General features: G+C 54.2%; 1 protein-coding gene across 6 annotated transcripts in view; it reads left to right on the top strand.

Annotated features, from left to right (window-relative positions):
* RGMA (repulsive guidance molecule BMP co-receptor a) overlaps positions 1-27,065 on the top strand; it is a 44,433-nt gene that overhangs the window by 10,472 nt on the left and 6,896 nt on the right. The window contains exons 1-3 of one of the 6 annotated variants that reach the window (XM_067695679.1): positions 8,063-8,081; positions 8,658-8,773; positions 23,562-24,079. In XM_067695679.1, coding sequence (XP_067551780.1) covers positions 8,692-8,773; positions 23,562-24,079 — 600 coding nt within the window. In that variant the 5' untranslated portion in view covers positions 8,063-8,081; positions 8,658-8,691. Of the gene's footprint in view, positions 1-8,062; positions 8,082-8,473; positions 8,493-8,645; positions 8,774-18,429; positions 18,908-23,561; positions 24,080-27,065 lie in introns of those variants that run through there. The other 5 variants (XM_067695654.1, XM_067695668.1, XM_067695672.1 and 2 more) reach the window with 5 other exon arrangements.

The following is a 27,065-nucleotide window of genomic DNA, read 5'->3' on the forward strand; positions in this document are numbered from 1 at the left end:
GGACTATTTTATTTTATTTATTTATTTATTATTTTTTAAGTGAAGTATAGTTGATGTATGATATTATATGTTACAGGTGTACAATATAGGGATTCATAATTTTTACAAGTTATACTCCATTTATTGTTATTACAAAATATTGACTATATCCCCCTTGTTGTACAGTATATCCCTGTAGCTTATTTTATACTTAATAGTTTGCACTTCTTAATTCCCTACCCCTATATTTCCTCTCCACCCTTCCCTCTCCTCACTGGTGACCCCTAGTTCTCTGTACCTTTGAGTCTGCTTCTTTTTTCACATGGACTGTTTTATATTTAAGTCTACCTCTACATATGTACATCCCCTTTGACTCTTCTTGGAGTCCTCAGCTCCTGACATAATGGAGGGACTCATAGGGCTATTTCGCTGAAAGTCAGAATAAAAAAGGAAATACCCACTGGGGAGGGAGCAGTTGAGGGCTTGCTAATACTTTTTGGTAAAATGATAGCTAGCTACATAGATAAATAGGTTGATTGATTGATTGGTTGATTTTTATGTGTGCTTATGTGCATATGGAAATATCTAGAAAGATGCACATGAAACTGTTGATAGTTATGGCCTCCAGGGATACTCACCTGATTTCATTTAACAGGAAATTGATTTTTGAACATGTGTGCATATTACTGTTTCAATTTCTTGAAACAAATTTGATGTTAGATTGAAGGAAACGGAAAGTCCAGAAAATTTGTTCTCCTAGCATTTTCTTTTTTAAAAAAATCCCTTTTATATCTTTCCAGCATCATGAATATGCCCATGCCTACCAAGCAGGGGTGTGCTTCTGGAAGCTTCTGAGGTGGACACTCCATGCTGATGTCCCATGCCAATCTGGTCCTCCAAAGTGAACTCCTGAGCAGGGATGTTGCTACCCCACGGAGCAGTCTGATGTGATTTGTCCACAAGGTGGAATTTTGACAGATGTGTACCAGACAGTATGAGGCCAATGGTGACACAGTTGTCACCAGATCTGGTACTAATGAAGTCTTGCTTTGCAGTCAGTGGTCAAGTTCGTTAAAGAAGCTACTGACAAAGACCCCCCATTCTAAAAGATTCTTCAGCCTGGTAAAGTCCCAAGTTAATTTGAGGCAACAGGGATGGGGAATAAACGTGGGGCTCCTGAGACACCACACAATCACCCCTCTCAGAGTCCTCAGAACTAGAATTATTTGTCTCCACATCTGCCTGCGCCCCTGGGCTTCCTGGGGACTTCCTGGGCGAACTGTCTGCTGCTTATCCGAAAACTCCCAAAACCCACTCAGAGCCTAATACTCAGTGCATGCTTGTTGAATGAATGAAACAGAAAAACAAATAAATTAAAAGAATCTGCCTTGCATGTGCGAGTGGGGGGGCGGGGGCGGGGGGGGGGGAGGTCGGTGGGGGGTGGATCTTAGTAACCTGATCACAGACATTAAAAGACATGTCCAAGAGCAAATAAAATCTGCTAATGTTTTAAATCCATTGAGAGAGTTCGAAGAGAAAGTGACATATCTCTTCAGTTTCTGAAGAGCTGTTGGAATGTCAGGGAAATGTGTGTTTCAAAAAACCATTAAAATATTGGAATAAAATCTGTATGTTTTAATTACTAAGAATAAGCGTCCCTCAGGGTGAGGGACAGAGCTCATAAGCCACGGAAGTAGTGTGCACACACAGAGAAAGTAAAGCTACAGCAAACAAACAAAGCCAAGATAAGCCAAAGTGGGAACACATTGGACGGCTTTCCGAAATCAACAGTAAAGAGGTTCCTTGATGACAGAGTAAGGACAGTGAGACCCAAAAATGCTTTGGAAGAAGAGAAGCAGGGAGATTCCTAAATTGTCATGGAAACAAATAGGTCAAGGACAGCCTGTGGCCCTCTATCCCAGGAACGTCTGGAGAGAAGGGAGCAATGGCAATTAAAGATGGCAGTCATATCCTTGTGGCCAAAATATCCAACTTTCCTTCCACACCTGGCCTGCACCCAAGGGCGTACATGCTGGGCCCCCTGCCCACAAAGGAAGCCCACCTATCCAGGAAGGGTCACTTTTAATAACCACTTTGTGGAATAGATACTAAAAAAGTAGTATCAGCAAGCATTTTGTAAAGTCCTAATTAACTGGCCAAAGCACAACACGCTTTCTGAAAAGAGAACATGAAACTGGACCAATCTGTTAGCATTCCTTGAGGAGGTAGAAACAGGTCTGGAGCAACCCAGGGATGAATTATGTTTAAACGTTCAAAATTCCTTCTGACAAAGTTCCACCCCAAAGGTCATTTCCAATAGTAAATTCCTCCAAAACATAAAGGGAAATCTCCATGGATCGGAATTGTCCTTAGAGACAGGAAAAAAAAAGAGGATAAACAGGTACTTTTCTAGATGAAGAATTATAAACAGTGGGGATCCCCAAGGATCACTGGTGCTCCCAGACTTTGTTTAAATGTCCATAGATCATCTGGAGGAATGACTGGTTACAGGCCTGCAGATGAAATGGTTCCAGGCTCTCCAGAGAGATGGCAAACAAATGGTGATTAACTGCAGGACCAGTTTATGAGTTTGCAAGAAGATACATATTAAGCTTTTGCAGGGGCAAGTCTCAGTTAATACATTTAGGAAAACAACCCAAATTACAAAAATAACGGACTGTGTCCAGTCTGTTTATAGCCCCCAAGGGATCTTGGGGGTCTTTGCAAAATGTTTGTTTGCCCAAGACTGTGCAGGACCAAGCGTTCAGAAATGGTATTGGAAACTAAGCCAAAAATAGTCTTCTCCCTGGGCTCTACCCAAACCTGGCAGTTTTATGACCTTCTCCTAGAAAAATGTCTCAAAACTGTAGAAAGGTGAGTAATCACCCAGGCAGAAGGCTTTCCTGAGAAGCTGGGCTGCTTTGTTCTTTAAGGACGTCAGTGTGGAAAGATGAAGCCAGAAAGGTGACATGATCAAAGTCTATAAAACCTTAAAGGTTATGCAAAGATTGAGCAGCTCTGGTTCATCAAATCTGAGATGGACAGACCCAGCGTAGCCCTTGAAGTTTGAAAGAGGATTTTGAGGGACAAATTACAAAGAAGGATTGGGTCCCACTCTGAGTTGTCAATGAAGCAACTGAGTTCCTCAAAATGTGGTATAGGGCAAAATTTTTTCAAAGGTGGAGAGTGGAGGGGATGGGAGTAGGCTCAAGAAATTTTGCCAGTAAATGGATAATGGATTAAGAGCCATCAACAACACATCCCTGCACTTCTGAGGATGGCTGAAATACTTCTTGGGACCCGTTGGACCTTAGCTTCCTCCTGATTGGTCAAGAATCTGTGCACAGATGTGAGAGGAACCAAAATCAAACGAGTTTCAGCAAAACAAGGACTTTGTTGGCTCCCATAGCTGGAGCAGGTCCTCGTGGAGCTCCGAGGAGCCAAGAAGGAGCTTCAGGGAGAATCATGTGCTGAAGAGTGGCATGGGGATGGTTAGCCCTGAAAATCGCCATCGGTCCCTGAAAAGCTCACCAGACACAATGCAATTTTGGTATAAACAGTATGCCAACTCTGCAAACACAGCTTCAACCCACAACACTCATCAATACTCACCTTCCCGTCAGATTACTATCCCCAGACCCATCCTAGGGAGGAATCAGAGATCAGAACTGGGAGCTCCCTCATGGCAACAGGACAGATTCTGATTGGTCATCTTGGGTCATGTGCCAGTCACTGCTTTAATGAAATCAATGATTAGGTTCTCTGTCTTGCCTGGACTTTAAGTCCAAGAGGATAAACTGATTGACTCATCCTGGGTCTTATGTGCACCCACGGTTGATGGAGGGTGATGGAACTTAGAACCTACAAGTCCCTACACATTAGTCACCCAGGAGAGCTGACTAAAAATGCTGATACCCAAGGCTCTACCTCCCGAGATCCAGATTCAGCTGCTCCGAGTGGGGCCTGGGCATTTGTATTATTGTTAAATCCCCCATGATGATCTCCCAAAAGAATATACCCCTCTCCTTTGTGAGGCTTTGGGTGGGGCTCCCAAGTGCTAAAAATGCACACCCTAGCAGAGCATGTGCTGGCCTTTCCCAGGCTTTCCCAGGCTCCTGCTTTCTCTTTCTGCAGCCTCACCTCTTTCTCCTATAGCCATCCTCAAGCTTTTCCAGCTCCTCAGGCAAGCCACACCTTGGTACACGGTTTCTTCAGTGTTCCTTCTACCTGGAAGCCCTGCCCTCCTCCTCCTCCCTTGCCCACCACCTTCCCCTGGCACATTCCCAACTGGGAAAACTTCCCTTCCCACGCTGCACCCCAGGCTGGGCTGGAGGCCCCTGGTGCCCGTGTTCTGTGCCTCCCCGACAGCGTCTGTGTTATGCCTTATTGAAAGTGATTGTTAAGTTATCTGTCTTGACTTTAAGCCCAGTGTGGACTTGCACCATTGGAATGAAAGGCACATACAGCACGTCAGGGGTGGGGTTCGGTGTGCTTGGCTCTGCCGTTCATTAGCTGGTAATTGGGTGAGTACTTAAACTCACTCAGCCTCAGTTTCTTCATCTGCAAAATGGGGATAGTAATAGAACCCACCTTAGCCTAAAGCGTCTAGAAATGTAAAGCACTTAGCCAGCACCTGACATAATGTAAGAGCACGCTGAAACATGAGCCATTATTACTATCATTCTTAGTGAAAACGAATCCTTGAAGATACCTCGCAAGATACACCACCCTTTCGGTAAAGCCCTCCCCAGGTAGTTGTTCACTCCTCGCCTCTGTTTTGCCCCTCACCTTCCTCTAATATCTGTTTCTACTAGCAGTTCAAAGATAGGAGTTGTCTTATTGATTTCTTTATACCCCAGGGACTAGCATGTACTACTCCTAAATATGTATTTATTGACTGATGACTCAGGCCCTGCATTTGAGAACACCCTGTTCATACCCAGAGGCAGGGGAAGCCAGACTCCTTCCCCACCGCTGCCCCTGGGAGGGCTTCAACCTTATGTAAACCTCGCCTTTCAGAAGCTCCCTGCTCCTTCATCACACAACCCCACCCCCCGAAAATGGAGAGGGAGAGATGGGGGGGCGAGGGTTCAGTGGTGGGGCCTCCACAGCCAGGACTGGCGGAAAGGGAACAGGAGCATGAAAAGGTCTCTACCCCTCCGCCCAGGGTGCATCCAGGGGAAAATGCATAAGTGGTGAGACTCTATAATGAGAGCTGTCAGTCTGAAGTCAGCTACACTTTGCGGTACGCGTGCCTCTCACTGTTGTGGCGTCTCCCGTTGCGGAGCACAGGCTCCGGACGCGCAGGCTCAGTGGCCATGGCTCACCGGCCCAGCCGCTCCGCGGCATGTGGGATCTTCCCGGACCGGGGCTCGAACCCGTGTCCCCTGCATCAGCAGGCAGACTCTCAACCACTGCGCCACCAGGGAAGCCCTGAAGTCAACTACACTTTGATTTAAGTGAGTTTCTATGGCAAATAGAGTGCTGAGTTCCAAAACCCAACATTTCAAGAATTTCTTATTTTTGCAAAGATTTGTGGAGTTGTCAATAAGCTGGTTGGTTTGGCCGGTATAGACAGATTCCTCAAGGTCAACACAACCTCATATTGCTCTATTTGTAGCTGGATTTCTCTTCATAGTCTAAACTGTGTAAAAGCCAAATCTCTACTTCTGTGATGTCCAAATTCAGCCTCATACATTTTTCCTCTGAGAAGGAAGCCCTTTTCATCCCTTTCCCAAATGATTTGCTTATGCCGTAGGAATTGGATCTCCTCCCAAAATGACAGCCAGTCCCCTGGCCGGAAGGCTGGGGAGCTCCCATGGCCCAGTGCCCCTCCCAGATTGTGCAGGCACACCTCGTTTTATTGTGCTTTGTAGATACTGCTTTTTTTTTTTTTTCTTTAATTGAAGGCCTGTGGCAACCCTGTATCCAGTAAGTTTATCCATGCCATGTTCCCAACAGCATTTGCTCACTTTGTGTCTCTGTGTCACATTTGGGCAATTCTCTCAATATTTCAAACTTTTTCTTTATTGTTCTGTCTGTTACGTGATCAGTGATCTTTGATGTTACTCTTGCAAAACGATTCCAGCTCGCTGAAGGCTCAGATGATGGTTAGCATTTTTTAGCAATAAAGTTTTTTAAATTAAGGTATGTATACTGTTTTTTAGACATAATGTTACTGCACACTTAACAGACTACAGTATAGTGTAAACATAACTTTGATATGCACTGGGAAGCAAAAAAAATGTGTGGGACGTCCTTATTGCATTAGTTGCTTCATTGCGGTAGCCTGGAATGGAACCCTCAAGATCTCCAAGGGATGCTTGTATTCAGTTGCAGTCTTGGGGTGACAGTATTATCAGCCTGCCCCTTACAGACAAAGAAACTGAGGTGTAGAAGCTGCAGCCAAAGGTCCACACTCTTGGGCAAGGACAGCACCGGGAGGGCCTGCTTCCAGGCCTTCTGAAGCCTGCACAGCCTCTCTGCTGGATCCTAAGCCACGTTCTACGACCCAGAGATGCTGCAGCTGTGGTGGTGGTGAATTTACAGTCGGGGCTGCTGGGAATGCTAATGGATCCTTTCTCTCTCATTAGCGAGAAGCTTTAGAACTAACTTGTGTAAGGCAGGATCTAGCAAAGGGTGTTCATTGGTGGACCTCAAAGGTGCCTGTGTGCAGTCTGGCTCTGTGCCTGCCTCAGTGTGCCGGGGCTGTCCTGTGATTCTAGAGAATAAATGGTGGATCTGGCTCCTGGATGGGCCAAGCCTGAGGAACGCGAACCGCGATCTGGATTTTGAGGTGGTGGCCTTTCACTGGACAAACCTGTAGCATTTTGCCAACGGGGGCTTAAAATGAATCCCGGTTTGGGGAAATGATAATTAGACAGAGCCTGTTGGACTGAGACCCACTTTTTTTTTTTTTTTTTTCTGTACGCGGGCCTCTCACTGTCGTGGCCTCTCCCGTTGCGGAGCACAGGCTCTGGACGCGCAGGCTCAGCGGCCATGGCTCACGGGCCCAGCCGCTCCGCGGCATGTGCGATCTTCCCGGACCGGGGCACGAACCCGTGTCCCCTGCATCAGCAGGCGGACTCTCAACTACTGCGCCACCAGGGAAGCCCCGTGGGACCCACATTTTTGAGGGAAATACGGTGGCACCCCAAATTGTAAAGCCAGCAGTAGCCATCACAGCATTTTGCCTTAAGGAAACAGCAGCTTGTTTTTGCCCCATGGTGCGGTGCTTGAGGCGTTAGTCCCCTTTTGTACTTGTTTTGTAGAAGCCAGATTCAGAAGTACTACTGCTTTGGGTTCCATCTACAGACCTAGGGTCCTCTTCCCCTAGCCCAAAGCTTTCTCCTTCAGAGCTTCACTCCCCTCCCAGCAGGCAGAGTCCTAAATGCAGACGCAGCCCTGCAGCCTCTGTGGCCTTCAGCAAGTGAGGACTGCCATAGTGCTTAAAAGAAACATCTAAATTGGATAAAAGCTCAGAATTTTTTCCAAAGAACCAGATGAGTTGGCTTGGAAGTGAGGTGAGGGGGGCCAAAGGAGCAATTGGTTTGACTAAAAACACTTGCTCTGGCGTATTTGTGTTCCATCCAAAAGATGCTTCTCAGGGGAAGTGGCCAGTCTTAAATATCCCAGCAGCGGCAGGAGAGCTGCGGGGCCTAGGGAATCTTGGGGAGGAGACATTTTGCTCCTGGAAAAATAAGTGACCAAGTTAAAGGAAGTCACCACCCTGATGCTCTCCCAAGAGCGGCCTTGGTGGCCTTGCCCTGGCAGCGCCGAGCGTCCAGGCCCTGCGCACCGCGGGGCCCGCTGCATCCACACCTCCTGGGGTGGCAGCTGCCCTGCCGCCTCCGTCAGGCTCGCAGGCCCCCGACTCCGGAGCGCGGCCAGTACGAGTCCTGGGGCAGCAGCGAAGTGCCTGGAGGGGATGCTGGAGGTGGCCGAACCCAGGCGGGGTGGGTGGCCCGGGGCCAAGGGAGGGGCGGGAGGTAGGGAGGGAGCCTCGAGGTGCTTTAGTGGCCGACATCCATTGGGCCATCCCGCCCAACCACGGACAACTCGGAAGCGGATTTTTCAGCCTCCTGCACTGGGGACACATCTGAGTGAGAGCAATGAGTCGGGGTGTCGGTGGCGTCTTCGGGACAGCAGTCTAGTTGTAAAGGGATCCTGGGGTTTTTCTCCAAGCTCAGTTTCTACTTGGGTTGGATACGTATAGGGAAGATGGGGGAAGGGGGCGCGGCCGTCCTTGCTCTCTGCCGGCCTTGACTGTCCCGGGGCATTTGGGCCTTTTCTGCGTGGAAAGCCGCGGGGTTCGGGGAGCCGGGGCGCGCCCACCGTCCTCCAGCCCTGGGTTCCCCAGGTCCCCGCGGCCTGCGCCGCAGCCCGGCCGCCTCGGTCCCCGCCCAACTCTTCTCCCCCAGCCCCCAGCGGGCCGCGCTGAAACCCGAGCGCGAGGGGGCGGAACGCGAGGCGGCTGGGGCAGCGGGGCCGCGCCGACATTGGAGGCGAACTGGGTGATGGATGGCGAGGGAGGGGCGCGCGGGGAGGCGGGGCGCGCCGGGCGCCCGCGGCCGAGATGGACCGAGCCTCCCGGCTCGCTGCTCCCGCCGGCGGAGCGAGGCTGCCCTTTCTCCGCAGCGTGATTTATTTTCTTCTTTTCTTCTGAACTCTTCTTCCAGGGAGAGGCTAGTGGTAACAGGCCGAGCTGGATGGATGGGTATGGGGAGAGGGGCAGGACCTTCAGCCCTGGGATTCTGGCCGACCTTCGCCTTCCTTCTCTGCAGCTTCCCCGCAGGTAAGGCACAGCCCCCGGCCCGGGGACAGCCGGCCGCGCGCGCGGGGCCCGCTCCCCGGGTCTCCTCGCAGCGCCGGGCCACAGGTCGGCGAGTCGGAGCTCAAGTTCGCCGGCCCCCCGCCTCCCATTTCCACGCGTCTTTGTTTCTCCCGCGTCCCGCCGAAGGCGCGATGGATGCGGCAGTGGGGACCTGGGGGAACCCCTCCCAGGCTATAATGAAAAAGAGCCAGGCGGGGAGGTCGCAGCGCCGGGGACGTCTCCCAACTTCCGAGAAAAAGGGGGTACCGGGATGCGCCCCTTAGGGGCCCCCGAGAAGGGGGAGAATGGGAGGCACGGACTCGGAGCAGGGGGCACTTTCTCCAGCTCCTCGCCCAGCAGTTTGCAAACCTGCCGGGTGCCCAGGGGTGGAGCTGGGGGCGCCCCTGAGGTCCCAGGCCTGACCCGGACCGCCCCCTCCCGCGGGACCCCGTCCCTCCCCCCCGCGCTCGCCCACGCGGGGAAGCCCACGGACTGGGCTTCGAAGGGCCCTTATTCCTGTTTGATAACATTCCGCGTCGCCCCCTGTTTGTTTTTATTGTGTCAGAAAGGGAGAGAATTTCAGAATTAAAGCTGAAAAAGCCCATCTGTTTCCAATGAATCCCCCATAGTTTTTCACAATGTTTTTGGCAGATCGCTGCTTTCAAATTCCTCCGAGCCCGGACCTCTTGTTTTTGTTGGGGGAAGGGAGACCAACTCCACAGAGAAGCATTTGTTCCTTCCCAAACGCTCCAGTTTCTTTACTTTTTTTTTCCCCCCCTTTCGGAGGGGGAGGGGGAAGGCACGAAACTTAAATCCCGGGTCTGTTTTCTTTTTAATGTTTCAAGAAAGTTTATTCCATTTTTGCCATATGCTACTCACAGCCTCGAAATGCCAGTTAAACCCTTTGTACCCATTTTCCCCTTGCTAAAAATACAAATAAACCCAGCGTCACGGGTCAAATGGTCCCCGATGCAAGGCGAGATTTCCCGGCTGTTTCCATTGTGCTGCGGGATGCCGAGGTGTCTTTTTTGCAAAAATGAGAGCCTGTTTCGCTCCGCAGGCGGAACGGATCCGCAGCCGCAGCGCTCTACCGAGCTCTGCAAGAAAGGACTTGAGTTAGACCGGGATTGGGTTGTTTTGTTTTGCTCCTCAGCCAGCTGGGTTTCAGGAACTGGCAGAACTGGGCAGTCCGGACTCGGCCTGGCTGTAAGTTGGGGCTCCCGGTGGGAGGACATGCAAGGCAGCTGTAAGGGAGGAGGAGGAATCCGTTTACTTTCCCGCCCCAGCCCTGCTCCGGGGCCCCCCAAAACCCACCCGGCACCGCGCGCCCCAAGGGCGTCCCCGGAGAGTCACAACCTGCTCGCAGCCCTGGATTCCATTGGGGATGCCCCGGCCAAAGACAAAATGGGGGGTGTCAATGCCTTAAAGAGCCTTTAGACCCCGTGCACCCTCGCCCCAGAATGTTACAACCTCCATAGAGGGTCAAGCAGCAGGGAGTCCTACTCTCCCTCCCTTTTTTTTTTTTTTAAAGGTAGTTTACCCACCTGTAGAAGGTTCTGGCTGAAAGGCTGATTTGGGTCCTTCCCAAGAACTAAGAAACTAAAATTTGAAATGATCGTCTTCTTAAAAGAAGAAAACCCCCTTTTAGAGATGCAGAAGTTTGTAATGTGTGTGCATCTCGGTTTGGTCCAGATAAAGATCCGGCCCATTGGAAGTTTTATCAGATGGGTTGATAAATGGCTTTTGTCCCTTAGCTGCCATGGGGGATGTGATCTCAGCTTGGAGCTGAAATTGAGAAGGGGGGCTTAGAAGCCCTTAAAACAACACCTTCCCGCTCTTAAAGCGGCAGCACTTGTTAACTTCTTGGGCTGGAGGGAGAGGAAGGGAAGGGCTGGCAGGAAGTACTCAGAGGTAGGAGGGAGCTGTCAGGGCTGGGTGGTGGAGTTTTGCTGTTTTCATTTCTCCATCTTAAAAACTTTATTTTAAAAGTCTCCCCCATCGTCTGAGGAGAGCTGGTGGGTTATAGAATTCATAACCCGAATTCCATCACTTGTTTCCAAGAAGCCCATTTCTTTTTGGCTTCAAGGCTGGTAACTAAAACCTGGCAGATAGAGCAGATAGCTGTTGCACTGTCATGCCAACTGGCTAATGTTTCTTCTAATTTGAGGCCTTGACAGCCGCATTTAGTCGAAATTGCCCACCTTGCTGAAAACTGAGCTTCCAGTATGCCCGCATGAAATAATACACTGGGGGCTCTGAAAACGTGTGTGCTCCAGAAACCTGGGTCAAGAAGACGGTTTCTTTAGAGATGAAGTGGGTCATTTCCACCACAAAGAGGTGGACTGTCGCCAGAGGGGCTGCTTGGGGATCAAGTCAGAGAACCTGCAGGTCTGGTGGGCAGCTGGGTGGGCGTTAGAGGAAAAAAAAAAAAAAAGAAAGCACTGGAGACAGTCAGGGGCCCTGTGTGCCAGCCCCTCCCTCTAAAGACAGGTGGAATCTGGCTGGAGCAGCCTCGTGAAAGCATAGGCTTGTTCAGTGCTAGTCGACTTGAATGGCTTCCAGGAGTAAACCCATAGGACTTCAAATTAAATTGGACATAGTTATGTGGAGAAAGATGCCTTAACCTCTGCTAGACTGAGAGGGTTTGTGTCTTTTGAGAGTGTTTACATGTACTCAGCGTGCGTGGCACACCTCCTGTGGTCCTGACACAGGGACAGCATTCGGGGCCCTCATCGGAGCAAGGTTGGCGTCCGCCTTCAGTCCTGGTGGAAGGACAGGGGCCCTCCGGTGTCCCTTGGGCTCTCAGGGTGTCTGCATGGACCATGCTGTGCCTTCAGCAGATGGACAGAGTGGCCACTGCTGTGGTCTAGCTGGGGGGGGGGGGTGGCAGGAGGCCGAGAAAGCCTTCTTAGGAGAGTCTTTCACTAATAGCGTCTGCTTCAAAACACAATTAATAGATACTTTTTTAAACTTTGAAACCACCCTGGCTTAATAAAACAGATTTCTAAGAGGAACCCGTCAAAGTCACGTGTTGTAGACATGCTGGCATGTTTCCCATTGGCTACATATGGACGGTATACTCCAGCATGGTGGTTCTCAAAATGGGGTCCTTGGGCCAGCAGCACCAACCCCCTCCCTGCCCCCCAGCCCAGGAACTTGTTAGAAACCTACTGAAGCTGATGTTCTGGGGGTGGGATGCACAGTCTGTACTGTAACAGGCCTTCCAGAGGGTTCTGATGCACCTCAAGTGTGAGGACCACTGTTCTAAAAATCATTGCCCTGGGCCTTTCTTTTTTCCTCTTTCCCCTTCCTTTTAAACCACAGCTGTTTTAGAAAGATTAATCCTCAGTGGGGAAACTAAGGCTTGCAGAGACGCAAGTCCTCTGCAGTATGCAAGTACATCTGTGTCACTGTAGAGATGAGAATATTTATCTCGGAGCTGCTATTCAAAAACGTACAAGCAAGTCAACCTACTTACCGTGTTTTTGTCCTTCCAGTAGGACTTTGTGTCCCAGAGGGAAAGACTGAAATGAGTCCCATTGCAAGAGCCGGATGGCAGCAGCGTCAGCCAGTAGGCTGGTGTGTGCCACACCAAGGGGCCTGCAGGGCAGAGCCTTGGCTCCCAGGGAGGGCGGGATGTAAAATCCTGCAGATGGTTGGTCCCTTTGGCCCTGAGGATGAGTTGGAGAGTAAGGAGAGGATCTGTGGTCTTCTGGTTTAAGAAGGGAAACCTCTGCAAGGTTGGAGGAATTGCTAGCAGTCACCCCAGTGCCCAAAGGAGAACTGGGGAGAGGTGATCCAGGGGCTCAGATAAGGTTGCTCCATGAGATGGGGAACTGGGGTCCCGGGTCTCTGTGGAGGTGAGAGGATCGCGTGGGGACCACTTTACATGTTGGAGGTCATATGGTTCCTGCTAAAATTTCCCTCTCGGGTGCAATGTGCAAGGCCCTCAGCGGAAGTGGGCAGAAAACCCCAATTTATGTTTGGTTGAGTGATTGGGGGTACCATGCCGTTGTAATGCCTGGCTACACTCAACCTGCCTAAAACTGAAGGCACTGTTTCTTCTAGGGTAACCAACTCATCTCAGTGGACCCAGGACTTTCCACTGTTTTAAAATTGAGAGTCCCGTGTTTTTAGAAGCCCTCTGAGTCCTGGGCACACCAGGATGGTGGGTCTTCCTAGACTGTCCTCCTGTCCCCTGGACTAGTGCCTGGCCTGTGTCTGTTAGACCCCACTGCCCAGAACCGTTAAGTCCTGGGTGTGAAGTGGCCTCTCCCTTCTGTCCGTTCACCCGGCACTGGGCCTCCTTCCTCCACCCTTTCCTGCCTGTTCCCGTTGTCACCTGCAGGCAGCTGAACTTGGACCTGCCTCCCAGGTGCCCCACCCTCACGCTCCAAGTTGCCAAATGAATCGCTCTAAAACTCCTGCTCAGGCACTCACAGCTCTCTGTGGCCCTCTTTGGAGCATCCAGAAGGGAGGACCCTCTGGCATCTGGTCCCACACTCATCCCTGGCCTCATTCCCTGGCATGTCCCCAGGCTCCAGGCCCCTCCAGGTCTCCCCATACTCTGTCACCACCCACCATACCTTAACGGTGGGCAGCCCCCAGGCCTTGCTGAGGCCCCTGCCCAGTTTGGAATGGGAATGCCCACTAGATTATAGCCCAAGGCCAGTGCCGTCCCTCCAGTGACCTGGGTAACTGTCACCTTGGCTGCTGACGCCTGTGCTTCCTCTTGGCCTTGTTGCTTCCTGGGTCTTGGGTTTTTAGTCCTCTTCTAAATCACTGGAGCTGTTCATAAGGGCAGGAACCCCATGTCCTGTTTCTTTATACCCTTCTCTTTGCTCTGCACCCCAAACACACCCGGCACAGTCCTGGAAACTACAGGACCCTTGGGTTTTTTGTGTGTCTGTTTGTTTTCTGCTCAACAGGCAGAGACCACAGGGTTGGGGTGGGGGATGTCCAGATACCCCAATCTTTTTTTCAAAAAATGTGTTTCTGCTTATAAAGACAATACTCATTTTTAAATCTAAAGACCGAAAAGGATAAATAAGAAAATGAAAATAACGCAAATTCCAGTCTCCCACAGACTACCATCACTAATTGACATTCATGAATAACCTTCAAGACAGAATACCTTCATATTGTTTTCTCCAAAATATGATCATTTGAAGAACAACAGTTTTTAAAGCTCTTCCGTTTATTGAGCGGCCACATATACCAGGCACTCTGCTAAATACTTGAAATATGTCACCTCATGAGATGGTCACCCCTCCCCTGTGAGCATCATTCCCTCTGTATCGATGAGGAACCAGAGGGTCAGAGAGGTTGCCTGACATCGCACAACTTAGTGGCAGAGCCAGGAGTAGAGCCCAGACCCCTGCCCTTTTCCATATACCAGGTTTTGGGTAAACACTCGTTAAACGTGCTATGTAGCATTTTACACTTGGAGCTATGTAGCGTATAAGGCTTTAAGGTGGGGGGAAAAGAATAAGAAACTTTGGAGCTATAATTAGACAGCAGAATGAAGAGTGACCACGCTCTTCCATGGATCTCACATTGTTGCCTCTTCCCAAAGGCCCTCTCTGCTCCTTATCTATCCCTGGCTTAGCATTCCAAAGCACATGCCACCCAGCCGTAGGTTGGGAAAACAACTTTGGCAGAGCTGTCATGGTGCAAATTTTCCCAAGTCAGATTTGTGTCTTTTGGGTTTTGCTTATTTATTCATTTCACTCACTACTTCACCTGGGCAGTCAGAATACCGAGACGCCTATTGAAGTGATCCCTCTGCGCCCAAGTCCCTGCAGAAAGGAGCCCATTATAGTTCCCCATGCTGAGGAATGTTCCATGAACACGGGCTCACACTCGTGTGTGCACCAGCCAGGCGTGTGCCTTCCCAGTGCATGAGGAAGGTGGAGGAAGGCCTGCCTGCAGATGGAAGTGGGGGAGAAAAGCCACTTCAAATGAATTTTGACCCGGAGCGACCAAGCAGATGAGCCCAGGGTTACTAGAGGCAGAACCGGAATGGAAAACTGTCACCTCTAGAGCCAGTCCTAGACTCAGGAAAAGGGGTTATGCCTCCAAGTAGGAAGCCCAACTGCTCGCCTACAAGCTTCATTTATACCTGAAAAGTGATGTCTTTGCCCCTACCATCCTTCTCGTGGAACCCAGAGTCGCTTAGTTCTCTGCCCTAAGGCAGGGTGGTCTGGGCATGGAATCCTGTGCCTGGCTCCTGCCCGCCATGGGCCCTTCTAACCCAGAGGAGCCCGTAGCTGCCTGACTGCAGGGCTGCTTGTGGCCTTGGGCCCGAGGGTGAGCACATGTGCTTTCTAACGTCCTCTCAGCTGTGGCTGTTGATCTGGCTCCGTGTGGCCCCGGTGGGTGTGCCCTTTTCCTTGGCACTCGGCCTGGTTTCTTGCAGCGACTTGGCACGTGTGGAGGCTGGGACAGAGCAGCCTGGCTGGGCGTGACGAGGGGGCAGCGCCTCCTGCCTCAGCTTGGTGAGTGGCACTCGGCCACCTGTGCCCACACTTAGCAGTGAGTTAACCGCTGCTCCCCCATCACCGCTGCTCCCCCATCTCCCCTCCTCCACTCCCTAAGCCAATGCAGATTCTCTGAGAAGCTTCCTCCTGCCCCGGGCTTTCTTCTCGGGTAGGCAGGTCCCTATAGGAAGCCCCTGAGAAAAGTCCCAGTGCTCTCAAGGGGCGAGAGACGCTTTGGAGTCACGGGCTAGGTCGGTTCCTTGGAACGTTCTTAGGCTGAACTGGGAGGAATGCCTCTGAGGAAAGCTGATCGCTTCTGGCTGCCTGTGGGTGAAGTAAGGTAGGGTCGGCTGCACCTGGTGAAAAATCCAGTCCCTCACCTGGGTGTGTTCCTCTCGGTATCTGACGCCAGACACCTGGATGGAGCGACACAAACCCGGCAGCCACAGGCATCTCTCAAGCAAAGAGACTCCAGAACACTGGCCCGGCAAGAGCTTGCCAAATTCTGGCGCTAGATCCATCCACTGTCCCCTCCCAGCTTCGGTGCTAAGGGACAGGAGAGGGTGGAGAGTTGTCCACTGCTTCTGCTGCTGGTGCCCAGCCTGGGTCTCCCACGGGGCGCAAGCACATTTCCCACCTCTTTTGGGACCCACATCCCAACTCGTTGCTAAGAGGCGAGCCCCAGCATCGGCGCTGCCTGGGACAGGTGGGCAGTGAGGACAGGGGGCGTCTCAGGCTTCTGTGCTGCTCCTTCCTCAGAGGCTGTGCAGTGAATTCTCTTTGAAGCTGCCCTCCCTCTGCTCTGCCTGCTTCTGTCCTAATTAAAGCCATCGCCTCTTAATGTTATGCCACTTCCTAAAATAGTGTTCTCATCATGCCAGGTACTTACTGAAGGTTATCCAGCGGACTCCCCACGGTCAGCGGGATCTGGTCTGAAATCCTTAGGCTGGCGTATTGGGGTCCAGTCAGGAAAACAGAAACCACATGGGGTATTGCCACAGAGGGAACCTGATACAGGGGATTGTGTCTAGATGGGCGTGGGAGGACGGAAGAGGCCACAAGGGACCACGGAGGCACACACAGTTGCAGGAAGCGACTTCCACTCCTGGGGCTGGAGGCACAAAGGGAAGAGGACCTTGGGGGCCCAGGGCTCGGAGGAGGGCCGCTACCTGGCTGGTCTGGCTACTTCGGAGCAGCGGCTGGAGGGGAAGAAGGGCCAGGGCTGGGTGGTGGTGCTGAGATTAACCTGGCTGGGCCTCGTCTAGTGCTCTCCGGTGGTGCAATCTAACAGGGAGCTGGGTGAACGGGGAAACGGGGTTTGCTGCATCCCAGCCCCACACAGAGCGGAGAAAAGCAGTTTGAAGCTGAACGACATTTGCTTCATCGCCGGCTTTCACTCGGGGCTTCCGTGCCTGGCCCCAAACTTGCGGCCACATGCTCAACCATCCGGCGTTTCACCTCCGGCCAGTCCCAGCAGTTCCGGAGCCACTTGGGCTTCTGGACCTCTGCCCTGCATCACCTGTCAAATCCCACTGCCCTTCAGGACCTGGTGGAAAGGCTGCTTCCCTGATACCCTCTACGCCTCCATCCTTAAGTCTGTGTTCAAATGAACCGTGTCTTCTTCCCTGCATCCCGGGGGTCTGTGTAGCTGACTCCACCTGAGCACAGAAACCAACTGGGGCTTGTTCGAGGAATGGCAGGAAGCACCGTGCCGGGCACCTTGTGGGCTCCAGAACCTTCAGCAAGTCCATGAATCCAGGCAGGGACCCTGCGAACCACGGAGGCAAAACCAACGTGACTGTGGGGCTTGCCTTCAAACGAGCCGTATACTCCTTTAAGAAGAGGCAGGTTTTTCTGTCTCCCGGCTCACCCCACCCCTCCGACCCGGCAACTGAAACCTGATCTAATCCCTTTGCACGAGGGTAATTTATTGGTCTATTGGGCTTTTCTTGGTGGCAAATTGCATTGTCTTTATTCCTGGGTTCGGGCTGAGGAACGGCTCCTGCATTCCTAAGACTCCTTTCTCAGGGCCGAGCCTTCACACCCCGTGGCGCTCAGCAAAATAAGTTTTATTGGGCTTCTTTGTTATGCAAACAAACCGGTAATAATCAGGCTATTATTCTGAAAGATTGGGCTTGATTAACAGTTCAAAGGAGGTCTCTGAAAGCGGCTAATGCCGCGCTGGTGCATAAATATTTTCATCCTGCCTGGGTTGGTACAGCTGCAGCTTCCAGCTCCTGGCTGCCGCCGCCCACCCCCTCCCCCGTCTTTCTGCTCGGAGAGGAGCTGGGTTGCTATTTAAAGGAAGAGAATTAAGTCAGACAAGCCGTGTGTGGCTGTGATTTCTCTCTGCTGCATCTCAGACCATGAGGAAGGCAGTCTGGAGCCCACCTCCTGCAGAAGTGAAAGGTTACAGATGTGGGGTGCCGGAGCACAGATGCTTTGAGCGTAGAGTGTGGGAGTCAGAGGATTCTCGGGATTTTCAGGGAGGAGGTGGCACCCTAGCTGGGGCGTCGATGGTTGACAGTTCAGTGAGCCCCACAGAGAGGAGTGGCCAGAGGGTGAGACCAAAGAAGGTGACACAGGGAAGCCAAGGGGCCATCTCCAGTATTTGCAGGGTTACATTTGAGCCTTTTCTGTGTGGCTCTAGAGAAGGGCCAAAGCCCCACGGATCTCCCTGGGGGGCAGTTGTGGGTCCACAGCTGGAGCTGTCCAGAGCAGGAGGGGCCAGCCCTGCCCAGCAGAGTCCCAATGGCAGTGGAAGCCGGACGCCCACCGGGCACGGATGCTGCAGGCAGATTTCCTGCCATGGGGGCTGGCTGGAGGTACAAACTGGTGACCTGTGGCATCCCTCAGGCCCCAGGTTCTAAAATTCCATGGTGCGCCTCGGGAAGCCCACATGGAGTTTGGTCGCCAGGTGATCATTAGATAAAGTGATCTTAACAAAGTCAATTGCACAGAGACGTGGGAGGCCTGGCCCTAACCGCACAAGTTGGGAGCGAGCGGGTCCAGTGGTTGCCCAGGGTCCCAGCCTGCACCCCACCTTTTGAGCCAAGTGTCCGGCATCACGGGGCGCCGGAGGGAATCGGGATTCCTGGGGGTGAGTCTGGCTGGCCGCTGTCTTTGCAGCCTCTGCATTCTCTTCTGTTTGTTCCCTAGTAGCTAATCCCAGAAGTTCTACGTCTCAAGAGACTTGAGTCAAATCCAAACGTGCCTAATAGGCTTCCGAGGAGCATGAGGTCTGTGCAAGGGTCTTTGCATTTTCCTGGGTGTCTGAGGTGGAGCTCCAGGTACCAAGGGTCAGGAGGGGCCCTTTGAGAGCCCCCGGTGCCTGAGGACGCAGCGTCTGAGATGGAAATAGGAGCTCAGGAGAACTTTAATCACCTGGTCGTGCGCACATGGGCTGCCGTGGCACCGTGGCGAGGTGGCCGTCTGCAGGCGCCAGGCAGGAACAGGGCAGCAGGCCGCCTTCTGTCGCACTGAAAGCACCAAGGAAGCCGCGCTCAGAAAAGCTTGCTACCTCTTCCCACTCATACGAGTTGCAGTAAGATGTTTCAAACTCTCGGACTTTCCTCTCCTTCCTTCTTCCTTGAACACTCACATCAGAAAAGCCCAAGGTTTACTGCCTGGAATTCAGGTCTGTCTTTCTTTTTTTTTTTAAGATACAGCACATAAAAATCAGCCCCTCTGGGGTCTCTTTGGCAGGTGACGCCACAGTCCAGAGCTCTTCCTTTTGATGCTGGGCCAGGTTACATTCAGGTCCCTGACCTGGGTTGGGGAGCCTTCAGTCTATGATTTACTGGAGTGGAACACAGGGCGGCAGGATGACTCCATGGGGGTTAGGGCCCCTTGGCTCGCCACCCGTGGGGACTGTCCAGCCCTGGCATCCCCGGCACCCTTCCCTAAGGCCCCCAGGAAATGATGGCAGACGGGCCTGGGAGAGCTGCGTTACCACCTGGAGAGAGGGCAGAGGGGATATCCCCCAATTCTGGTCCCAGCTCTCATTACTCTCAGTGGCCTCTTATACACCATTCCCCCACCCTGATCTGAAGCTTCTCCCTTATGATGGGAGCGCCTGGGGTTCCTCTTAGACCCTTAGGAAGATGTGCAAGGCCCAACGGTTCGGGACAGCTGGGGAAACCCAGGACATCAGGGAAATGTGGGCCCAGGCATCATGGTCCTGGACTGATCCAGGTGGGCTTTAGGGCTGGGCCTTTGGGTGTGAGTGGGCAGTGGGCAGGAAGAGCTGGCCAGACCCAGCTGATCTGAGTCAAGGCAGAAGGGCAGTCGGAGCGCCAGCCAGGGCCCTAACCCGAGGAGGAGGGTAGAGGGCTGGGAGCAGTCCCTGGGATTCGCTAGGGAAGAGGCAGAGGGAGGGGCTGGCTCCCATCCAATGCCCTTCCGTCCCCTGCCTGGTGACTTAACCTCCGACCTCACAGGGGGGTTGTATCTGTCCCCCTCTGAGACCTTTGTCGGGGACCTTATTTGTTGAGTGCCCACTGGGTCCCAGGCATGCCAAGTACATCTCAATCCTCAGCAGCTTCTGAGGTGGGTGTTACCTCCACTTCACAGCTAAGGAAACTGAGGTCAAGTCCAATTCCCACAACTACTCGTAGGGGACAGAGTGGGACTTTGGGCCAGACACCCTCCCTCCGGCGCACACTCTGCCCGCCATCCCACGCGACCAGCGTCGCCTTCAGACTTCCCCACTTTTGGCCCAGCCCTGGACGATCGCATCGAGAATGTTCTCCAGAGGGTTGAGAAATGGGATTGGCAGGACTTCAAGCTCAGCCCCTCTACCGCCACCGCCCCGCCGGGATGGAGGCTGGAGGGAGGCCCTGGGTGCGAGGGCAGCGGGAGAGCAACCCCTGTCGCCGCCTGCGGGTGGTGGGCGGAGCTGCCATGCGCCCTCAGGGGGTGGCCGGTTGCTACCTGTGGCTCAGGAGGGGGCGGGGGGAGCAAGGGGCGGAGCCACGGTGAACAGAGAGATGAAAGGCCTTGTCTCCGAGCGCTGACAGCCTGAGTGCCCCGGGCTGCTCAGTGTTGGCAGCTGGGTCGCAGCTGGGCTTGCTCCTCGGGAGGCCGGTTTCCTCACTGCCCTCTCTGCCTGCAGCCCCCCCGCCCCCCACCCCCCGAGAAGATGCCCCGTTCACACATTCCAGACCTGCGGGGGAGCCGGGGGGGTGACGGGCAACTTGGCCCCTCTGTGACGGGCTGTTGAAGAGAAAATGACCCCCAGAGCACCTGACAGCGGTGCAGACCTCAGGCCCACTGGGCCCGGCGGAGGCAGAGCTCGGTGGTTGGTGGGCCCATTCGAGGAGCGCGGCTCTGAACAGATCCACTCGATGACCCCAGGGCACTTCGGGGACTCTCTCTGAGGGCACCGGAGTGGGATTTCGGTCATGCATTCCAGACACACCAGAGAGCTCTTTAGCTGAGACACTGCTCTGAGCCCAGGTGTCAAGGCTGTGCAGACAGCAGACCCCCTGTCGCCCGTTTGGGGGGAATAGAGCCACGCATGACGGGGGTCGGGAATGGGACACCCCCAACGCGTCCCACGCTGTGTGCAGGTTGGCCCTGCCCTGGGCAGCGTCCCGACCCCAGCCTTCAAGCCCCTGCCCACCCCTGGCTGCACCCTGAGAAACAGGCCCTGGAAACCAGTCTGTGGAGGCAACGCCGCGGAGCGTGTGGACCATGGGCCTCCTGGCGGGTGGCAGTCTCTCAGCGTCGCGGGAGGGGTCCTCAGGGAGAGGCTGTAGCCCACCTGTGGCGGAGTGTGCCTTTGAACCACCCAGCGGCCGGTGGAGGGAATCGTGAATGCACCAAGGTTGTCCGAGGTCTTGGCATCGCCAAGGGCCTGGGCTCTCAGGTCTGAGGGGCTCGATTCACATCCTGCTTCCTCCTCACAGTGGAACCTCAGTCCGTCTCGCTGAGCCTGGCTCTGCTCTCTGGGAGGCGGGGATGCTGTAGTGCCCACCTGTGAGGCTGCCTGGGGCCCTGAATGAGGTGAGGCCTGCAGGGCCCAGGCCACTGAGCCTGGAACAGAGTCAGTTAGCTGGGACTTCAGTCTGTGCCACCCCAGCTTGGCTCTGGTGGAGAGCTGAGGCCAGCACAGCCCTGCGTGTGCTACAGTGGTCTGGCTGTAAAGGGACGGGCACTGTCTTTTCTGTCTTTTGGGCAAGGTGAAGGCCAGAGGGGGACCCAGGGCTGGTGGGCCAGTGGGCAGTGGGCAGAGCCAAGGTAGCTGCCACTCAGCATGAGGCCCGAGTCCCTTTGGGGTAGTTTCCTCTGAGATGCCTACCTCCAGAATTCTGAGAAAGCAGAATGGCAGGTCAGCTCGCCTGTAATCACCGAGGCTACCGGAGTGGGCATTACGGGGAGGCCGCAGACCAGAGGTGGAGGGTTGGCAGCTGCAGCGGGCAGTTCCCCTGACCTGTGTTCCTCCACACTGCTCGTTCTCCACGGCATCCTTTCCACACACACCCCCACCTCGAGGCCCCCTTTACCGTCTCCCACTCAGGGCACAGTAGCATTTGCCGCCCACAGGGATGTTAGGCCCTTGGGCATCTTCTACAGGTTGGGAAATCATGAAGATGACGGGGCCGGAGAATCTTCTAGCCGCCTTTCAAAGGAGACCTGGGCCAGGAACATGGCTCTGGGAGGGCGACCACACAGGGGGTCTCCCCGGACGGGCACCTCTTCTCAGCGGTCACCCCCTATCGTTTACCAGGTCTGCTTCTCTAGGTCAGCATGCTGCTTCCACTTAAAATGGGAAGTCTGTAGCTCTTCTATCAAATCTGTTTTATTTTTCCTAACACATATTTAAATATGTGACTTCTCAAGTGGAAAGAAAAATGCTCACCCAGATACCTCCTGAAATGACCTTGTTTACCAGAGGTGTGACAAATACAGGTCAAGTTAGGGGAAAAGCCTGAATTTTAGGACAAGCACCGTGTTTACCAGATATACTTGGGGCAAGTCACACCAGTTCCAGGAGAACGGCGCCCGCACCTGCAGAGGTGGGAGAGCTCCCTGAGCTCGGTGGCCCAGGCATCCAGGTACGGGGCCTGGCAGCACAGACCAGGGCCATGCAGGGCAGCTGCCTGGATGGTTCTTTTGCTAGCCTGCCCTCATATACTTCTGTCCCTGCTTTCAGGCACAACTTGATTTTATAGGTAAAAAGCCAGTAACAGAGAAGTAAACTGACTTTTCCAAGGTTAAGAGCCAGATGAGTGGCCGAGCCAGGAGTGGCTGGAGCAAGCGCCTCCTTCCCCTCTGTTGATTGGGCTGAGACACCGAAAGCTGCACCTCGCAGCTGGTCTGCTGGCCCCTTCGCACCTGGAAGCCTGTTTAGAAACGTCCCTCCTGCTACCACTTGTGGTCACTATGGGCCGTGCAGAGGAATCCAGGAGGCCGGGAAAGGGCAGATTCCATGTGTCTAGGTACAAGATGCAGGTGTGTTGAGGTCACAGTTCTCAGGCATGATAATTATCTGTAGCTAATTATCACTAAGGTCTCAACGCTTAAAGTGACCTTAAAAAAAAAAAAAAAAACATGAATTAGAGCCGATCCAAGGTTGCCACTCAGTTGCCTCCCAGCTTGCTCTCCTGAGCAGAATAATGGGGGATGGAGCTCCGGAGACCAAGAGGGAAGCTGCCTTTCATCTGCAGACGAAGGGACAGAACCAGGCCCTCTGTGACCAGGGCTAATATAATGATCACACTAGCCAACGTTCATTGAGCTTCTGCTCTGTGCCCGGTGCCGGGATAAGTCCTTTAACACTTTCAGCAACCTCATAGGGTGGATACTATATTACCCCGTTTTCTAGATAAGTAAAATGAGGCACAGAGAAGTTAAGTGATTTGTACAAGGTCACACAGTGGCAGAGATCAGAACACATACTGAATAGTGGGGCTTAATTCCCTGCCAGATTTCTTTTGCTGTGCCGAAATTCTTGGCGGTAGTTGTGAAAGTGTCAACAGACGCCAAAGGCCCAAGGGTGGGCGGAGAGCTTGCGGCGGGTGGGGGGGGCGGGGGGGGGCGCCGGTAGTCCTCCGCCAGGCCTTTCAGCCTGCAGGTCCGCAGGCCTAGCCACTCGGGGTCATTACGGCTGCACAGAAGAATCAGGAAAGTGGGAAAGGCAGGTTCCACGCCTGCAGGAACTCTTCCAACGCCTGAGATGAGGCGTCCTTTGTCCCTTGCACGTGTCCCGCAGCCCTGGCCCACGGGGGTGGAGGAGGCCTGGGCTCACCACTCCCAACGTGACAGCACCTCCCTTCCTGTATCCGCAGCCACCTCCTCGTGCAAGATCCTCAAGTGCAACTCTGAGTTCTGGAGCGCCACGGCGGGCAGCCACGCGCCGGCCCCGGACGACGCCCCCGAGTTCTGTGCGGCGCTGCGCACCTACGCCCTGTGCACGCGGCGCACAGCCCGCACCTGCCGGGGGGACCTGGCCTACCACTCTGCCGTCCATGGCATCGAGGACCTCATGAGCCAGCACAACTGCTCCAAGGATGGCCCCACGTCGCAGCCGCACCTACGCACGCTGCCGCCGCCAGCGGGGGACAGCCAGGAACGCTCGGACAGCCCCGAGATCTGCCACTACGAGAAGAGCTTCCACAATCGCGCGGCCGCCCCCAACTACACGCACTGCGGCCTCTTCGGGGACCCGCACCTCCGGACTTTCACAGACCGTTTCCAGACCTGCAAAGTGCAGGGCGCCTGGCCGCTCATCGACAATAATTACCTAAACGTGCAGGTCACCAACACACCGGTGCTGCCTGGCTCAGCCGCCACCGCCACCAGCAAGGTACGGGGGAGGGGGGCCGGGGGTGGTGAGGCGGGGCCGGGGGTGGTGAGGCGGGTCACGGCACCAGGCCCTGCCGTCAGGAGGGCCCGGACTTTCCTCCCCCCGACCCAGACGCCCCCTGACCCGCCATGTTCCTCTCGTCGGTAACTGAGCAAATTATTTAGGAAGGAATGTCCTGCACGTCCTTTGTCGTCAGGTGAACTACCCTGGAGCCACCTCTGCCCTTTGCCCAGAGTGCGGTGTTTTTCAAACTGCTGCTGTACACCATCCACTAGGGGTCTTTGAAATCAGCCTTCTGGCGTCAGAAGCTAGCACACAGGCATAGTTTGGGGGTGGGTCTGGGTTGCGGGGCGCAGGGTAGAACAGGATAGCCAAACCTAGCCTATATTAAGGCAGTTTGTGAATGCTTTCCCAGTGCAAGAGTAAACGTTTAGGAAACTTAGTTTCTGTTGTGTGCGTTTGTTCACGTGCGTGCACGTTGGGTCTAGCTATAAGTAAGATGGATTTCTTACTAGGGTTAATGGTCCAGAAAGTTTAAAAACACTCCCAGAGCATTCAAACTTCTGGGATAGTCTTTTCTTGCCCCAAACTATATTTTCGTAGAACTCCAGTGTCAAATCCCAATAAAGGGGAGCCGATATGCAGGTATGTTTCTGTTGTTATCATCGCGGAGCTTACTGTCCAGTGGGAGTCAAACCCCGCCCCAGACAAGCGGACCCAACAGCCTCCTGGAGGTGACGGTCCTGCCCAGGGGTTCTCATTGTAGCTGCACGTTTACGAACCGAGCGGATTTTAGAAGATAATGGTTCTGGACCCCCCAGGCCGCTCTGACACCACATCTCTGGGTGGGGGTCAGATGCGGTCTTTTTTTAAAACCCCCAGTGATTCTGGGGCATGGAGGGCGTTGAGGACGCCGGTTGGAGGCCACGGCTGCTGGATGCTGCTGGTGCCAGTCGGGGCTGCAGGGTACCATCCTGCCCTTTGTCTCTGTCCCACACCCACACAGGAAGGCTGCAGCCTCAGAGCAGAGAGGGCCGTGGTGTCTGGGCACAGGGAAGATGGAACAAGTGAGGACAGGGCATCAGCCCACTGAGCATACCCAGGGCCACCCATGCAGCCCGTCTGTCCAGGGCAGCTCCGGAACCTGAGGCTCTAAGAGGGAAAGTGGCCTCCCCACCCAAAGTGCATTCGGCTGAGAACCAAGCTGGGATTTCACCGGAGCCAGGGGACTCCAGAGCCCAGCGTGTTCTCACTGCCAGGAGAGGAGGTTCCCATCTGGAGCCCCGGAGGCCACCGAGAGCCAATCATCTTCTGACCCAAGGAGGCTTCAGTGTCTGGGTGGCAGGACTCAAGTCCTACTCACAGAGCCACAGCCAGAGGCAGCCATGACGTGGCCCATGGCCCAGGCAATGGGACATTCCTGTCCACTCCAGATTCTCCCTCCCATTTTTGCAGGAGGGTCTCCCGTGACCTCACATTCAGACTCGGCCGGAGAACGTGGTCTCAGGTCCAGGAGGCTGGTGGATGATTAGAGTCCAGGCCGTGGGGACAATGCTACCTCCCCGGGGCCTGGGCCACCAGAGCCCCTGGAGTTTCCGGTTTGGCAGCGGGTCTGTTTTCCCAGGAAGAGCACGTTGCAAGGCAGTGTGTGGGGTAGTGCCAGGCTGGCCCACAAGGGCGTTTCTGTTCCTTCTCGTCCCTCCATGCCCCAGAGGAGGACACTGAGGTGACCTGGCAGCCAGGAAAATTCCTGCCACCTCCCTCTGCTCCGGTGGCCCTTGCGTGCCCACAGGGGTCTCTTCCCGGGACCAGCTGCTGGGTAGGAAACAAGCAGGCCTTAGCCCCATGGATGCTCTTACAGGCCTTTGGCAGCAGGCCATGAAGCCCAGTGGGCAGCAAATTGCGGCCAGGGCTCCCTCCTCCCCCTCCCCCCGCTCAGCCCTCCACAGACTAAGGGGGCCTGAATCAAGGTGCCGGCCGCCTTCTGTGCAGCGACCGCCTTCACCTACCCGCCTCCCTCCCTAGAGCCAAGATAAATGAATGTCTGGAGCCTGAGGCCGCGGCTTCCAAATTCAGCAGCAAACACACTGTGGGAAGGGGGACCCCGCCTCCCTGTCCCCAGCTGGCAGGGGGGCACACAGGAGGTCTGAGGGCGTGAGGGGGCTGTGGACCTCAGGAGGCCTACCCCTCCTGACGAGGGTGGTGTAAGCATCAGATGTGATAACAGACCCGGGAGGAGTTGTGGTTAGTGACCAGCAAGGGGGGCTTGCTGGCCCCTTTGACTGGGGGTGAAAGCTAGAGAAGGAGCCTTTGGGTCACATACTAGTGGGTCCTGCAGGCCGGGGTGAGGTGCCTGGGCTTAGAACCCCTGGCTACCACCCTCAGCTCTCTATTGGCACACAGTGGGACCCTGAGCTCAGCGAGGCCGTCCACAAACCAAACGGCTTATTCATTCATTTGTTCTTGTATTCCATTCATTCACTTAGCCCACATTTTTCAAATGCTCACTCTGTTTCAGGCTCGCTGCTGGGCACTGGCCAGCAGAACTGCCCAAGTAGGCATGGGAGCGCCTCCCTTCCTGTCCCAGCGTGAAGCTTCCAGAAGGGTCTGGGGCTCTGCAGCAGAGCCCCTTGATCAAGCCAACCCATTGCTGCGGTGACCTAGGGCCACCTTGATCTTCCCAGCAGGTGAAGAGTTTTAGCAGCCTTCTCTTATCGCCCCATCAGCCAGGAGGCAGCACAGGCTCTGCTGGAGGCCGGGCAGTGAGTCCGTGTCTGTGGCCAAGCCAGCTTCAGGCCTCAGGGCCGACTGGGGTCTCATGGTACCCGGGTGAGAGACATGGGTGGCTGGCTCCCAAGTGCCCTCGGCCTGCCTCTGCCTGTTCTCTTGGGCCTCCATTACTCAGGTGTGTGTGTTCCTTCGCTGATTCAGAAAACATTGACCAAACAGCTCTTCTGTGCCAGCCTCTGTGCTCGGCGACGCCTCC

This window comes from Pseudorca crassidens, chromosome 1, assembly GCF_039906515.1.
Source record: "Pseudorca crassidens isolate mPseCra1 chromosome 1, mPseCra1.hap1, whole genome shotgun sequence".
NCBI lineage: Eukaryota > Metazoa > Chordata > Mammalia > Artiodactyla > Delphinidae > Pseudorca > Pseudorca crassidens.